Source organism: Mus musculus, chromosome 15 (genome assembly GCF_000001635.26).
Source record: "Mus musculus strain C57BL/6J chromosome 15, GRCm38.p6 C57BL/6J".
Taxonomy (NCBI): domain Eukaryota; kingdom Metazoa; phylum Chordata; class Mammalia; order Rodentia; family Muridae; genus Mus; species Mus musculus.
In genome coordinates this window covers 5,142,087-5,157,026 of record NC_000081.6, presented here as the reverse complement: position 1 = coordinate 5,157,026, position 14,940 = coordinate 5,142,087, and the positions used below count along the sequence as shown (strand labels likewise).

The 14,940-nt window shown below is 43.8% G+C and overlaps 1 protein-coding gene across 2 annotated transcripts in view; it reads right to left on the bottom strand.

Annotated features, from left to right (window-relative positions):
• Prkaa1 (protein kinase, AMP-activated, alpha 1 catalytic subunit) overlaps positions 1-13,166 on the bottom strand; it is a 38,039-nt gene extending 24,873 nt beyond the window's left edge. For both annotated transcript variants that reach the window (NM_001013367.3, NM_001355640.1), the window contains exon 1: positions 13,032-13,166. In NM_001013367.3, coding sequence (NP_001013385.3) covers positions 13,032-13,158 — 127 coding nt within the window. In that variant the 5' untranslated portion in view covers positions 13,159-13,166. The remainder of the gene's footprint in view (positions 1-13,031) is intronic.
• Positions 13,167-14,940: the final 1,774 nt, after the last annotated feature.

Genomic DNA, 14,940 nt, shown 5'->3' with positions numbered 1-14,940 from the left:
AGGCTAATGAGAGGGAAAGGACCTCAAAAGTGATCCCTGATCCCATTTAATTGACATGGATATAAAGCCTACACACACTCATACACACACACACACACACACACACACACATGCACACATCCATACATTCACACACATGTGCACACCCATATAGACACATACACATGTCCATACACATACAATGTGCACCCCCATATACACACATATATACATAACACATCCATACATACACACACATGTGCACACCCATATACACACATACACATGCACAAATCCATACATACACACACACTTGCACACACATATACACACATACACATGCACACATCCATACATATACACACACACATGCACACACATATACACACATATACACAAACATACACTATTTTTTTAAGAGTACAGAGATACAAAGGGCACAATGAAAATTCTACAATAGAACAGTTCGTGCCACTTAGTAGTTAGTATGACTCAGCAATAATGTGGCACATTCTATGGTCGGATACTAAGAACTGAGAGAATTTAACAAGGATAAAGGTCTCCAAGGGATAGGAATCAAGTATATCATTTCAAGTATATAATCAAGTATATAGTTTCAGCAAGGGGTATCTCAGTATTTCACCTGCAAACACGACGTCCCCCTGTTTAAAAAGCAAAATGAAGGAAGGATGCCAATATCCATCCAAGCATACTGCATCTTGTTCTCATACTTGAGTGTTTCACCAAACTACAAAAGTAATTAGGAGCACTTAGATATAAGTCCTCACTTTCAAAACAACTCCAGAGAGCCTTCAGTGGGTAAACTGCTGGCCTCCAAGCACGGGGACCTTCGTTCAACCCCTATTCTCTCACTCGCTGACGGGGAGGAAAGACTTCTGCAGTATGCACACACACACACACACACACACACACACACACACACACATACACATACACACACACACACATACACACACACACACACACATATAAATGAAAACGGGGATGGGTCTACTGACTGAAGTGCAAAAAAATAAAAAATCACATTAAGTAAAACTGTGTTCAAACAAAAACTGAGAAAGTTAACTGGGAGGCGAAGGAGCCACGTCAGCCATCATAAAGCAAGTGGTCAGCCGACCTCCTGGTACACAGAAGGGACCAGAATGGACGGAACAGAGAAAGTGAGAGCACTGGCTTTCCGTCTGCTTAACAGAAAGTTACCATAGTGATTCCTTTTGCTGTTGTTTTTGACGGGGATGGCTGCAGGAACCAAGGGAACACTTTAGGGAACCAAATTTAAAAAAAAAAAAAAATTCTTGAGAATTAAAGGTGGCACTGTATTTAAAAAGAAAAAACATACGTCTCCAAATTGAACTACGAAGCTGAAAACATGCATAAATATGTCTCGGTTTATTACAGCTTATTGTGTAAGAACAAAAGCCTGCAGATCTCCTAATGACTAATTTCAGAAAACAGCTAATCCACTGTATTGTTTCAATACAGCAGACTCTTGTAGGAGACTATGAGAAATGTTCCTTCTAATCACCATGGTGAATAAAGTTACACAGGCTGCCACAGTTGCCAGCTACAGAAGAAATAAGAAGAAAGGTATGCTGTAGCCACCGTCTTTCAAATTGTATTGTTTTATTTTTATTTTTTTCAGTTAAAAAGAAAAAGAAAAGGAAAGAAAGAAAGCTCGCCCACCCAAGGGGAGGGCATCAACGCTAGGCATTGGCAGATCCAGCCCTTTACAGGAACAGACTGAATACCCAGGTGTCCTTCCAACCCAGAAGGCAGTGTGCGTGCACTCTGTAGCCTCAGGTCTGTTCCTCTTTGAAGGTACTTAACAGACTTCTGACTTACACATATAAAACCCTTGGTAAATGTGATCTCCTGCTCTACAAGGGTGGCCACATGACACATGAAACCGTGTTTGTAAAGGACCTTCCCCCCTACCAGCACATCCTAAGTGAACAGACAACTGTAGCTATTAGTACTGAGGGATAAGTTTCCACCATTCCCAAACCAGTCCCCCGTTCCTATTTAATCATCCCTGAACTATCCATTTGGATGTGGGAATAGGTGCTTTGGATCTCAGCTCTTCCAATAGTGCCTTCTGTTCAGTTGTATTCAACAGCCTGCCCTTATCAAGAGCCTCAGGGGCCACCCTCTCTCGGCAGCTTAAATCCCACCACTCCAAGCACCGAGCCGAGATTTTTGGATTCCAAAGTTCAGCCCATTTCCTCAACAGTTAATATTCAACAGGTCGCTCATACACACAGCACCAGTCCTCTACAACGAGGTCGCTGTCTATCTAAAATTTTTCAAGAACATTTCTATGGCCACAGACGGGAACAGTCATCAACTTTGGAAGGCTGGCATTATGAATACCATTCTACGGGGCACTGAGGCACCCACAGACACAATGTGTCCTAAGTACACGGCTGGTGCGTGGCACAGCCCAAAGCTCTAACTCAGATTGGGTTCAACACTGGAAGCTCCCTCCAGGAGAGGAAACATGACAGCACTCTTTAGACATTTTTAAATTCTTTATTTTAAGTATTATTACTGAATGCATGGTATCCACGTATGAGTGTGGCGAAGCCTCGTGCCACAGTGCACTTGCAGAGAGGGCAGAGGCTAAGCTTCAGGAGACAGTACCGTCCTTCCAGGCGGGTTGGTACCCACAGAGTCAAGGCCAGACCATAATAATATAGTTTTAGAAGAACTCTAGGAGCTGGAGCGGTAACTCAGGAGTTAGGAGCTCGTAATGATTCTGCAACGGATCTGCTCGGTTCCCAACACCTACACTGGGCTGCGTCACTACCAGTAACCCCAGTCCAGAGAGACCCAAGACTTCTGGCCTCTGTAGGCACCAGCACTCACAAGTACAAACCCACAGACATGTACGTGATTTAAAATAATGAAATAGCCAGACATGTAATATCTACCACGAAGAAAGCAGGGGCAAGTGAATCTCCGAGTTCAAGGCCTCACGGTCTAAAGAATGAAACCCTACCTAAAATTATGCCAATGATAATAAAATTAGCCTTTAAGAAAAGATAAATCGCCGGGCGTGGTGGTGCACGCCTTTAATCCCAGTACTCGGGAGGCAGAGGCAGGCAGATTTCTGAGTTCAAGGCCAGCCTGGTCTACAAAGTGAGTTCCAGGACAGCCAGAGCTACACAGAGAAACCCTGTCTCGAAAAACCAAAAAAAAAAAAAAAAAAAAAAAAAAAAAAAAAACAGGAAAAGATAAATCAAAACAGAAGTTGCACAGTATATATAATGCATATATATGCATCCTTCTAATAAAACATATAAAAGTTGCACATATCAGAAACATCTTCTGATACCTTATAATGAAAATTTGAAAATAGATTGAATTTTCCATACTTAAAAAAAAAAAATCACTCTAAAATTTCACTCTTTCATTTGATCTTTTTCCTGTATTAGACCATAAGCCTTGCCTGCTGAAAACCTACCTATCAATTTCAAAATCTTTTTATTCTAGTTTTTGAAATTTAAAAATCTCAAGAGATATTATAGAGACATTGGCATTTGATTAAAGCATTCTCTCAAATCAAGTTACAAGTTAACCCCTGGGGGAAGAGAACATCTGGGGAGAGGAGTGCTAAGGAGGAGAGGGGCAGGCTGGGAAGAGGGAAGGGTATATGAGAGAAGAATAAATATTTAAAATTATCATTAAATAATGATAATGATAATAAATGTTAAAAAAAAAAGTTACCCTAAAATCAAGAAAAGGGGCATGATGTCACACAATTTTAATTTCAGAATTCAGGATTAAAGGTAACCGATCTCTGAGTTTAAGGTCAATCTGATCTCAATAGAATAAGTTCCAGGACATCCAGATCTGCGTAGAAAAACCTTGCTCAAAAAAAAAAAAAAAAAAAAAAAAGTCAACACAATCAATTTACTAAGTCCTTTAAAGAATCTTTTGAAAAGGCATACAACTTTAACCTTGAGAGACCTTCCTAAAAAGAAAGTGAGAGACCCTGAGTTCAACGTTTCAGTTCCCATGCCTGTAACCTCAGCATCTAGAGGGCAGAGGCAGGCAGATCCCAGAATGCCAAGCAGCCTAGCTGAAAAGGTGAGTAAGCTTCAGGTTCAGTGGGGGACCTTGAAAAACAGAGAGCAACACAGGTAAACACCTGACACCAGGATCTGTGTCCACAAATAAATAACAAAACATGAAAGAGTAGAGGGAGTCTGGCGAGCTGAAAACCACGTCAACCTGGAACCTCAGAATGTTGTCTTACTTACAAGCAGTTCTTTAAAATCTTTAAAATTAGTAGGGGCTGAAAAGATGGTTCTGTGGTTAAGAACACTGACTGCTCTTCCAGAGGTCCTGAGTTTCAATTCCCGGCAACCACATGGTGGCTCACAACCATCTGTAATGGAATCCAATGCCCTCTTCTGGTGTGTCTGAAGACAGCTACAGTGTACTCATATACATTAAATAAATAATTTTAAAAATAGAATTTAGAAAAGGCTCTCAAAATGGTATGATGCTAGAATGAGCACAGTTATCTAAGGACTTGCTCTCTTATGAGGAGCGCAGAAACAGGAGAGTAGCCATACGGTGGGGGCAGCAGCAGAGGGTGGAGTTATGCTAGGCCCGGAGAAACCAGGAATAACAGAGGCTAAGAGGTAAGGCACACATTCGCCACTGACCTTCAGAAGGAGCACAGCCCTTGAGACTCCCATTTTCCCTCCTCTGACCTTCGACTGTCCGAGAATAATTTTCTCTAGTTTTAAGCCCCCAACCTTTAGTACTGCTATTGCAGCCCTAGCAAGGTGATATGCTTATTGATGTAAGAAGTGCCCAGTGGGCTGGAGAGACAGCTCAGCAGTTAAGAGCACTGACTGAGTTCAATTCCCAGCAACCACATGGTGGCTCACAGCCATCTGCAATGAGATCTGGCGCCCTCTTCTAGTGTGTCTGAAGACAGCAACAGTGTACTCACATATAATAAATAAATAAATCTTTAAGAAAATAGAAATAAATAAAAAATAAACACTGGCCAGCACTCTGGAGGAGTAGGCAGGAGAATTGGGAGATCAGGCCAGACCAAGCTATAGGACTCAAGGGTGATAGATAGATGGCTCAGCAGTTCAGAACACAAACTTCTCCTCCACAGGACCACCACCAACAGGAGGCATACAACCCTCTGTTACCCCAGCTTCAGCTGGCTCCAACACCTTTGACCTCCACACCCGCCTTCAATCAAAAGCATATATATAAACACACACAAACATAATTTTAAAAATAAGCTTTAAAAACAGGAGTTGAATAAAAAAGGCTTTCTATACTGGATTATATACTTCCAAGGTTTCAAAAATACAGTATTCGGGGCCTGGTGAGATGGCTCAGTAGGTAAGAGCATCCGACTGCTCTTCCAAAGGTCCGAAGTTCAAATCCCAGCAACCACATGGTGGCTCACAACCATCTGTAATGAGATCTGACTCCCTCTTCTGGAGTGTTTGAAGACAGCTACAGTGTACTTACATATAATAAAAATAAAAATAAATTAAAAAACAAATAACATTTATTCTGATGGAGTTAGGAATTTTGGGAGTGGGTGTGGGTGGGTATGGGGGACTTTTGGTATAGCATTGGAAATGTAAATGAGCTAAATACCTAATAAAAATTTTTTAAAAAATGCAAAAAAAAAAAAAATACAGTATTCACGAGGACAGGGACACAAATGTTCATCTTAAGTAAACACACACAACATGCCTTTGTATGATTCTTCCCTGGGAGTTGTTCAGCTCAGAGGACTTCCCATGACTAGCGGATGCTCCTATGGGATTTTGCTATCGAAGTTAAGTTGCATCCTGCGCAGCCTATCACGAGTCAGCTTTCACGGCCCCTTCTCCATGCTCTAAGTACTTCTTATTAGCTGGAAAAGTCACACAGCTAAAAGTACTGGAACTGAGTTTCTTAAGGTACATTGTTCAAACATAAAGTATACTGTACTTAAATATGGTATTTCTTGGTGATGGCTTGAATGTTTGGTTCTTGGTGGACGATGTGGGAAGGATTAGTAGATATGGCTTTGTTAGTGAAGGTGAGTCACTGGGGTGGACTTTAAGGTTTCAAAAGCCCATACCAGGTTCACTGTGTGTTTGTCTGTCTGTCTGTCTGTCTGTGTCTCTGGCCCCGTTCCTCACCTCCTGCTTCTGAATCAGCTGTAAGCTCTCAGTTATTATTGCTCCAGTGCCATGCCTGCCTGTCTGCTGCCATGCTCCCCACCATAAGGAGGGGACGTGGACTCATCCTCTAAAACTCAATTTAAAAAAATTGGGGGGGGGGGGGGACTCGAGACAGGGTTTCTCTGTGTAGCCCTGGCTGTCCTGGAACTCACTCTGTAGACCAGGCTGGCCTCAAACTCAGAGATCCACCTGCTTCTGCCTCCCAAGTGCTGGGCTTAAAGGCATGTGCCACCACTGCCTGGCAAAATTCTTTCTTTTATTAGCTGCCTTGGTCTTGGTGTCTCTGCAGAGCGACTGGACAGTAACTAAGCCGCTCCTACTTCCCCATCCCTGCCACTAAGGCACTTGATCTGGGAGCATCGTGGCCCTGGAAAGGAGAATGGCAACATTTTCCCTCCAATTTGTTTTCATTTTAAACCTTCATGGTTCATCCGTGAGAACTAAAGGAGACTAACGGGACCGCTGCAGATTATTCTGCCATATGCTAGAGCTCAACTCGCACATTGGTTAGCTAAGTGTGGAGTAGGTCCTGCTACACTTGTTTCAACTGGCTTTGATCCCCTAGAGCAGGCTGGTTAGCTACACTAGCCAAAGGTGTGAGCTCTGACTTAAGGTGACAGACCCTGGGGAGAAAAGGGGCACTAACACACAGATTCATAAATAAATAAATAAATAAATAAATAAATAAATAAATCAAAGTAATACAAACTTCGCTTTCCAAAGTTTTCAAACAATGTCTAGACCCTGATGATCATAAAATATTTTCTCTGTCACCATAGGCCTTATCTCAGCTGGGCATGGTGATGCATGCCTTTAATCACAGCACTCAGAGGCAGATGTATATACTGCAGAGTTCAAGGCTAGCATTGTCTGCAGAGAATTCCTGGACAGCCAGCCCTACACCACAAAGAAATCCTGTCTAAACAAACAAACAAACAAACAAACACATCTAGGTATTTTCTCCTTCCTTTTATCCGTCCTTCCCACCTTCCTTCTTCCCAGTTAAGTCCGTCATTTAAAGCTATGGTGTTACAATGTTGCCAATGTTGACCTATAGGGACACAGAAACCTTTGCTTTGAACAAATGATTGGCAACATTAACATTTCGGCAGTGTAACACTTTTAAACATAGTATCTCAGGCCTAATGATATGTCTTCAAAGCCTGTTATTTTAAGGATGAAGAAACTGAGGACGCTCAGGGTCCATAGTTTGCCAGGGTAAAGACAGCTATTCTGATCAAGTTCTACAGTTCTTCTGACTCTTTAGTCTTTCAACCCATCCACTCTGTCCTACCAACCACATGCAGTGAGAAGCGGGGAGGGAATGGCATCATGTGAGAATCAGAACTGTTTTTCTCAAAACTGGGCTAAAGAGTCTCTATTGAGTAAACTAAGGCGGAGTCAAAGTAATTGCTGCTCCCCAGAATTGCTGCTCCCATCAATCAGTGAATGTAATAAAAGGACTTTGCCAAGAGTATATATTCCCTGAGGGGCCGGCCCTGCCTGCCCTTTATTGAAGCTTAAGTGGTATATTTCAGACTGTTACTTTGTTTTCAACAGTGCTAAAACTGTTGCTTTTAAGCAAACTGCAACACCGGCATTAGCCATCTACAAGGTTCACCTCCCAAGAGCAACAGCTTAATCAACTAATGATGAGCTAACCACAAACTCATTGTTCTCTCAACCTTGGAGTCTGTTAACTACAAAACATCGTCAACAAATGACGATGTTTCATAGTCATATACAAAATGCTGAGGTGTAACAAGATCCTATTTTTAAAAGAAAGGATTTTAACAGGCTAGAGATGCCACGGAGATAGAAAGATCCCCTGAAAGCATTCTAGCCACCTAACCATTTCCGTTTCCTTTCTAAAATTAGAAGAAAATTCCACTAATAAAACTGTAAGGAAATAGTTTAATCCTATTGAGAGGGGAGCTTAAAGGATTTCTTTTAGGAACATGGGAACATACAAGGGCCAGTGAGAGAACACGGGACTGCTCTGTTAGGCAGCAGACTCTAAGTCACACCCCAGGACCCACATGGTGAACGCAATGAAAGAACCACCTCCAACACCACCCCTCCCCCACCACACGCACACTAAATAAAAAGAGAACGTTTTTATTTTTAAATCATACAAAATTTCAAATACCAGCAGCTTAAGCAACACATTACAGACACATGTGAAGTCCCAGCGCCTCTCCTCATCTCTCCCCAGAGGTGACCAGTAACTCTGAATTCAGTGTCCCTCTCCCACACACTAACCTATTTTATTACATATAAATCCATTAAATCATAGCAACACCTCGTCCTTTTCATAAAATGTCGGTACTTAAAAATGACTGTGGCAGGCTGGAGAGATGCTCAGTGGTTAGGAGCACTAGATGCCTAACTTTATTTTCTAAAGAGTCACTCATGCCACATATATGACATATGTATATGTACATATTACATGTAGGGTTTTTGATATTTGTTTATTATGTGTGTGTGTGCATGCTCTATCTTCACAAACAGCAGAAAGGGGGATAATATCCCATTATAGACACTTGTGAGCCACCATGTGGTTTGTAGGAATTGAACTCAGGACCTCTGGAAAAGCAGTCGGTTATCTTAACTGTTAAGCCATCTCTCCAGCCCATATGTACATCTTTTCTTTTTTTCCTTAAGGAAATTTTCCTTATTCATTCAAAGAGAAGGGTATCTATTTACCTGAAGTAATGGCTTAATGTGGAAATACTCACCAACTTAACAGGTTATATGTAGAAGCGACTTACTTGCTTCGTGAAGACACAACCCATAAAAACTGTCAAGAACAGCCATTTGACTGTGCATGACTATTCGTCTGTGCGTGTATAACTGTTTTATGGGAGGTAGAAGACAGCAAGCAAAGGAGTAGAGACTGACACCTTAACAAACAGGAGAGAGGCCAGGCAGTGGTGGCACACACCTTTAGTCCCAGCACTTGGGAGGCTGAGGCAGGCGGATTTCTGAGTTTGAGGCCAGAGTCTACAGTGAGTGCCAGGACAGCCAGGGCTACACAGAGAAACCTGTCTCAAACTCCCTGCCTCAAAAAAAAAAAAAGACAGGACGGAAAAAAAGAATACCTTGAAAATAATAATTCAAGCACAACCCCAAACCCTTGTTTTCTGCCCAAACTTTCCCTCCAAATGCTATCATTAAGTAACCCAATTATTTTCATTACTATTAACTTCATAACATGACAGCCACTACCAATTTAGCCCCAAAATTCAATTTCTAGGACTAGGGAAGTGGCTCACTTGGTAGAGCATTTAGCATGAAGCCCTGGGTTCAGTCCTCAACACTCGATATAACCAGGCATGGTGGTGCACAGGCCTCTAATCCCAGCACTAGGGAGGCAGAAACCCAAGGATCAAAGTCCAAAGCTGTCCTCATTCACAGAGTGAGTTTGAGAACAGCCAGCCTGTCTAACTGAGACCCTATCTCAAAAAAAAAAAAAAAAAAGGGGGGGGGGGGCAAACAACAACACAAGCCAACAACAACAAAAAAAAAAAAAAAAAATAGAAAAAAGAAAACCAAAACACACTTAAATTCCCTGAAAGGACTAAATAGCACACGGATGATTTATCCATCTATCACCATCACAGTTTCTGTTAGAATCTCTTATGTTAAATTTTCCAACACGCATAATACTTGAAAAATGTACTCTACATTTTTTGAATTAGAATTTAAGGCTAGGGTGGTGGTGGCGTACCCCTTTAGACCCAGACAGAGGAAGGTGGATCTTTGAGTACAAGTCCAGTCTGATCTACAGAGTGAGTTCCAGGATAGAAGGGCTCCCCAGAGAAATCTCTCTCAAAAACCGACGGATAGATAGATAGATAGATAGATAGATAGATAGATAGATATAGATAGACACATACATAGAAATATAGATCGGTATGTACATACATACACAGATATATAGAAACAAAGAATTTATGGATGATGCTATTATCTCTAAGAATTCTTAGAGATGGAGGCTGGAGAGGTGGCTCAGAGGTTAAGAGCACTGGCTGTTTTTCCAGAGGACCCAGGTACAATTCCCAGCACCCAAATGGCAGCTCACACCTGTCTGTGACTCTGGTCCCAGGGGAATCCAACATCTTTACACAGGCACACACGCAGGCAAATACCAATGCACATAAAAATAAAGTAATTAAAAAAAAAAAAAAGAGTTCTTGTCAAACTAAGCCTGGGGTTAATTTCCAATATGACCAGACACAGTGGTTATTTTGGCCCACTCTCTGTGCATTCCTGCCTCCCACTTTCTCACCTACCTAACAATACTCATTCTTTATAGTATCCCTGCAGCAAAGGCAAGCACACACATAAATATGCACTGTAGCCAGGTTAAAAAAAAAACAAAAAAAAAGACACCCCCCCCTCCCACACATATCCAAACCTGGGTCACATTCCTCCTATGGTCATTATGATGGTTTATATATGCTTGGTCCAGGGAGTGGCACTATTAGAAAGTGTGGTCCTGTTGGAGTAGGTGTGTCACTGTGGGAATGGGCTTCAGACATTCATCCTAGCTGCCTGGAAGTGAGTTTTCTGTTAGCAGCCTTCAGATGAAGATGTTGAACTCTCAGCTCCTCCTGCACCATGCCTGTCTGGATGCTGCCATGCTCCCACCTTGATGACAATGGACCTGTAAGCTAACCCAGTTAAATGTTGTCCTTATAAGAGTTGCCTTGGTCATGGTGTTTGTTCACAGCAGTAAAACCCTAACTAAGACAGTCATGCTATCCCCACTCTGATGCATAAACCAAATGGGATATGGCAGTCCAGCCATTCCTTAGTAAGGAGAGGATCATAGCAAATCCTGTGGTTACTAATTTGACATTATTACTAATGTCAAAAAAAAAAAAGCATCCCAACCATTTAACAGTTTTAAAATGAACTGGCTGAATATTTAGACCCACATCAACTAACAAGTTCAAGGACAAGTTTAATTATAACCGAGAAGCCTAGGATCCTCTGACTCACACTGGCCCTCTGTATTGGAGGAGGCTTATGACTGATGGTATAGGATTTCAAGAGAAGGCTGTGTGGGTGGGTGGAGAAGTGAAGGTTAAGGAAAAGCAGAGTCACTGGGAGGGAGGTTCGAGGCACTGCTACTTCCCAGGTCAAATCCCAGGCCGGGAAAACAATCCCTTCTTCCTTTCTTGTCTGCTTGATCCGCTCTGGTCTGTGTCAAAGGAATGGCGGACTGGATGCCACATTCATTCCAAGCAGGGCCTTCGGAAGGAGCCTTCTGAGTTCAAGTCTGCCTTATCACTTCCATCAGAGCCTTAATTAGCACTTCTTACCACCTCTAATGGCAAACAAGGATGCCTAGCTAAAGGTAAACAAAACACTGGAAGAGCTAGCTGCCTGTTAATGCCAACTACTTAGGAAGCTGAAGCACGAAGAATAACAAGTTCAAAGCCAGCCTGGACAGCATTGTAACACTCTCTCGAAATAAATAAATGCATGCATGCATAAAAAGAGACAAAGCAAAACCCTGAGAGTGTTCACGAACACTGGCTGAACCATGATCAGTGCTAGGCCCTAGACCACACCTACTCCTCCTTCACACTGTCTGGCTTGCTGATTTTCCTAGGTAGGTTTAGGCATTTGCTCCCCTGAGGGTAACACAGCAACTTTCCGTTTAGGACTGGGAAAGGGCAAGAGAAGGAAGGGCTCTTTCTGCCCTCCTGGGAGAACGGAGCTCAGTTAGCTTGCTGTGTAATTTGACAAACTTTTTCACTTCAATCAAATATCTACTAAGGAGCTTACTATATATGCAGGCCATAGTCTATTATTTCTCCAAAACCAATGTATGAATTATTTCTTATCAGCTCCAAACTTCCTTCCTCTAAATACTTAATAGCAGGCTTAAATATTTTAAAGGGGAAAAAAGTCCACCTCACAAAGGTTGTAATCAGAATTTTCCTTGTCACAGGTGGTGGGCTAGAGTAGTTAGTTGAAGACAGAATGCTTGTGCTTTTGCTAAGGCGGTAACAGGGGATTCTACCAAAACGAACAAAAAGTCCAAATGATGTGCACTGAATTACTAAAATATAAATATACTGTGAGAATAAACGGAAACTATACCTATAAGCTAATAAATACCATCTGGAGTTAACATATGCCCTACCTACCAGGTATAGCTCTCGGAAACCGCAAAACTTCCGAAAACGGAATCACTTAAAAGCAGCATCTGCATCCAACTGTAAACCACGCATAGGAAACACCGCGCCAGTTCACAGGCATATGCATCAAAAGTCCTGACGGAGATCAATAGTCCTAACAAGGGCATTACTATTTCTGAAAGGTATCTCCACAGCTACCTTGCTTTTGGAAGAACACATTTCGATTCAGGAAACCGAAGAAGCACTTTAGTCCACAACCTCCTAAAAGCGAGGCAGCGACAACTCCGAGGACCGCCAGGGCGCGATGGGCTGGCTCTGCGCCAAGGGCACACAGGGGATCAGAAGACCACAAGAGACCCCCTCGTCCGCGCCGGGCGCCCCCGCGCGCTCAGTGCCCAACTCCCTCGCCTGGGAAAGTTGCACCCAGAGCCATCCCCGCCCCTCCGGCGCCGCGCCGTCGCCATGGCGACCGCCCCCACCCCACCGCGGCGGACCCCACAGCTCTGCAGCCCGCGGCAGCCTCGGGCTCCGCTCCCAGCGCCGCCCGGACCGGGGATACGGAGCCCAGACACCCGGAAGGCGGGCGCGGGGGAGGATGCGGAGTGCGAAAGGCGCAGTCGCTCGCCGTTCGCCGGGTCCGCGCTGGCCCGGGCGTCCTCACCCTTCACTTTCCCGAAGGTGCCGACACCAAGCGTGTCCCCCAGGATGTAGTGGCCGATCTTCACCCGCCCGTCGTGCTTCTGCTTCTCGGCCGTCGCCATCTTTCTCCAGGAACTGAGTCTGCGCATGGCGCCGCGGGAGGGGGCGGAGGGGGCGGGCAGGGCCGCGCCGGGGGCGGGCGGGCGCCGAGGGGGTGGGGACGCGGGTGCGCCGCGGTGGGGCGCAGTCGCCGGCCACCGCCCGCGCAGGCCCCGCAGTCCCCGCAGCCGGCCGCCGAGCGCACTCGCTCCCCCTGGCGGGCTAGGCGGCGGGAGCGGCGCCGGTACTCGCCTCGGCGCCCCGCATCCCTCTGCGCGCGCCCGCGCTTCTGCGCGCGGGAGGGCTTCCCCCGCCGCGGAGCCGACCGCGGCCACCCGAGGGTCTGTGGGTGCGGTACAGCACCCCACCCCCGTAATTCCCAGGAGGACGATGCTTGCTTACACGTTGCCCGGGGATAGCGCGGCGTGCTTTGAAACAAGACAGGGGACACCGCCCTACCACTGACTTGAAATCTTGATTTTCATCTCATCTCGGTGTCATCTGGAAGCCAAGGGTGTTTTCACTTGCACTTTTAATACTTACCACTGCTTTAAACAAAAAAAAACTCTGAGCCAGTAAATTACTATGGGACACCGCACATCCTGGAGAGACTTCCTAGGAAATTTGCTACCGTCAAATTTCCCCTGTGGAATGTGTGTGAGCTATGTGAATTCCAGAAAGAGGTGTTATCCCGAACTTATCGTGTTTAGAAACTAATATTTTTACATTTTCAATAAAATGTACATTTTCAGTCCACTTGAAAAAGTGTGTTGTTTGTATAAATGGAGCCATATCCAGTCACCAAAGAAGTGTGTTTATTTGTAACAGGATTTTGAAGTGAATCTGTTACTCAGTTCTAACAATAGGTAAAAATATATATGTCATCCTTCGATTTTGCAATTTGAATCTCTATCAATGTCGATGGAGAAAAAGGATGGAGTTTTGTTTTTGTGGTTTTTTTTTTTTTTTTTTTTTTTTTTTTGGAGACGAAAAATGTCATTTTTCTTTGGGATGAAAATTACCAACACTCCTAGTTTTCCCATATTCTGGCTTATGACATCAAAGCAATGTAACATCAAACGCTTTTGTTCCAAGAAAAAGTATTCAGGGGGAAGAAAGCTGCTTTAAGGTTTGAGCAATAGTTCTCAACCTTCTTAATGCTATGACCCTTAATACAGTTCCCCATGTTGTGGTGACCCGTCTCCCATCATAAAGGTATTTTCAATGCTATTTCATAGCTTTTTTTTTTTTTTGCTACTTTTATGAATCGCAATGTAAATATCATTGTTTCCTGATGATCTAAGGGGGTTGATCCCGTAGTGGGTCGTGACCCACGGGTTGAGAAACACCTGCTTCTCCGCCAAGAACAATAACTGGGAGCAATCTTCGTTAATCAACTCTCTATTTTACAAGGATTACTATAAGGCAGAAATAGCTCTGGATTCTCTCAAGGAGGGGGAAACCCTTTCAATTCTCCCACCCCTTGATCTGGCATTTTAAGTTACTTCACATTTGCCCAGGAAGGTTCTACTGTTTCTTTTAATCTACAAGAAATCAGTGGTCTCAGGCTGTAGCTCGTTTGGTTGAGTGCTGGCCTGGCGTGCTGGGTTAGATCCTCAGTAGCCTATAAAAGTGAGAATGATGACTCATGCCTGCCATCCCAGCACTCTGGGGATTATCGCTAGGGAGATCACATGTTCAAGGCCATCCTCTCCACCTAGGGACACTAAGGCTGATTTGAACTACCTGAGATTCTCAAAACTAACATGAACTAAAGTGGGATAAATGACTCGACAGTTACAGGCACACACTGTCAAGCCTGAAGACCTGAA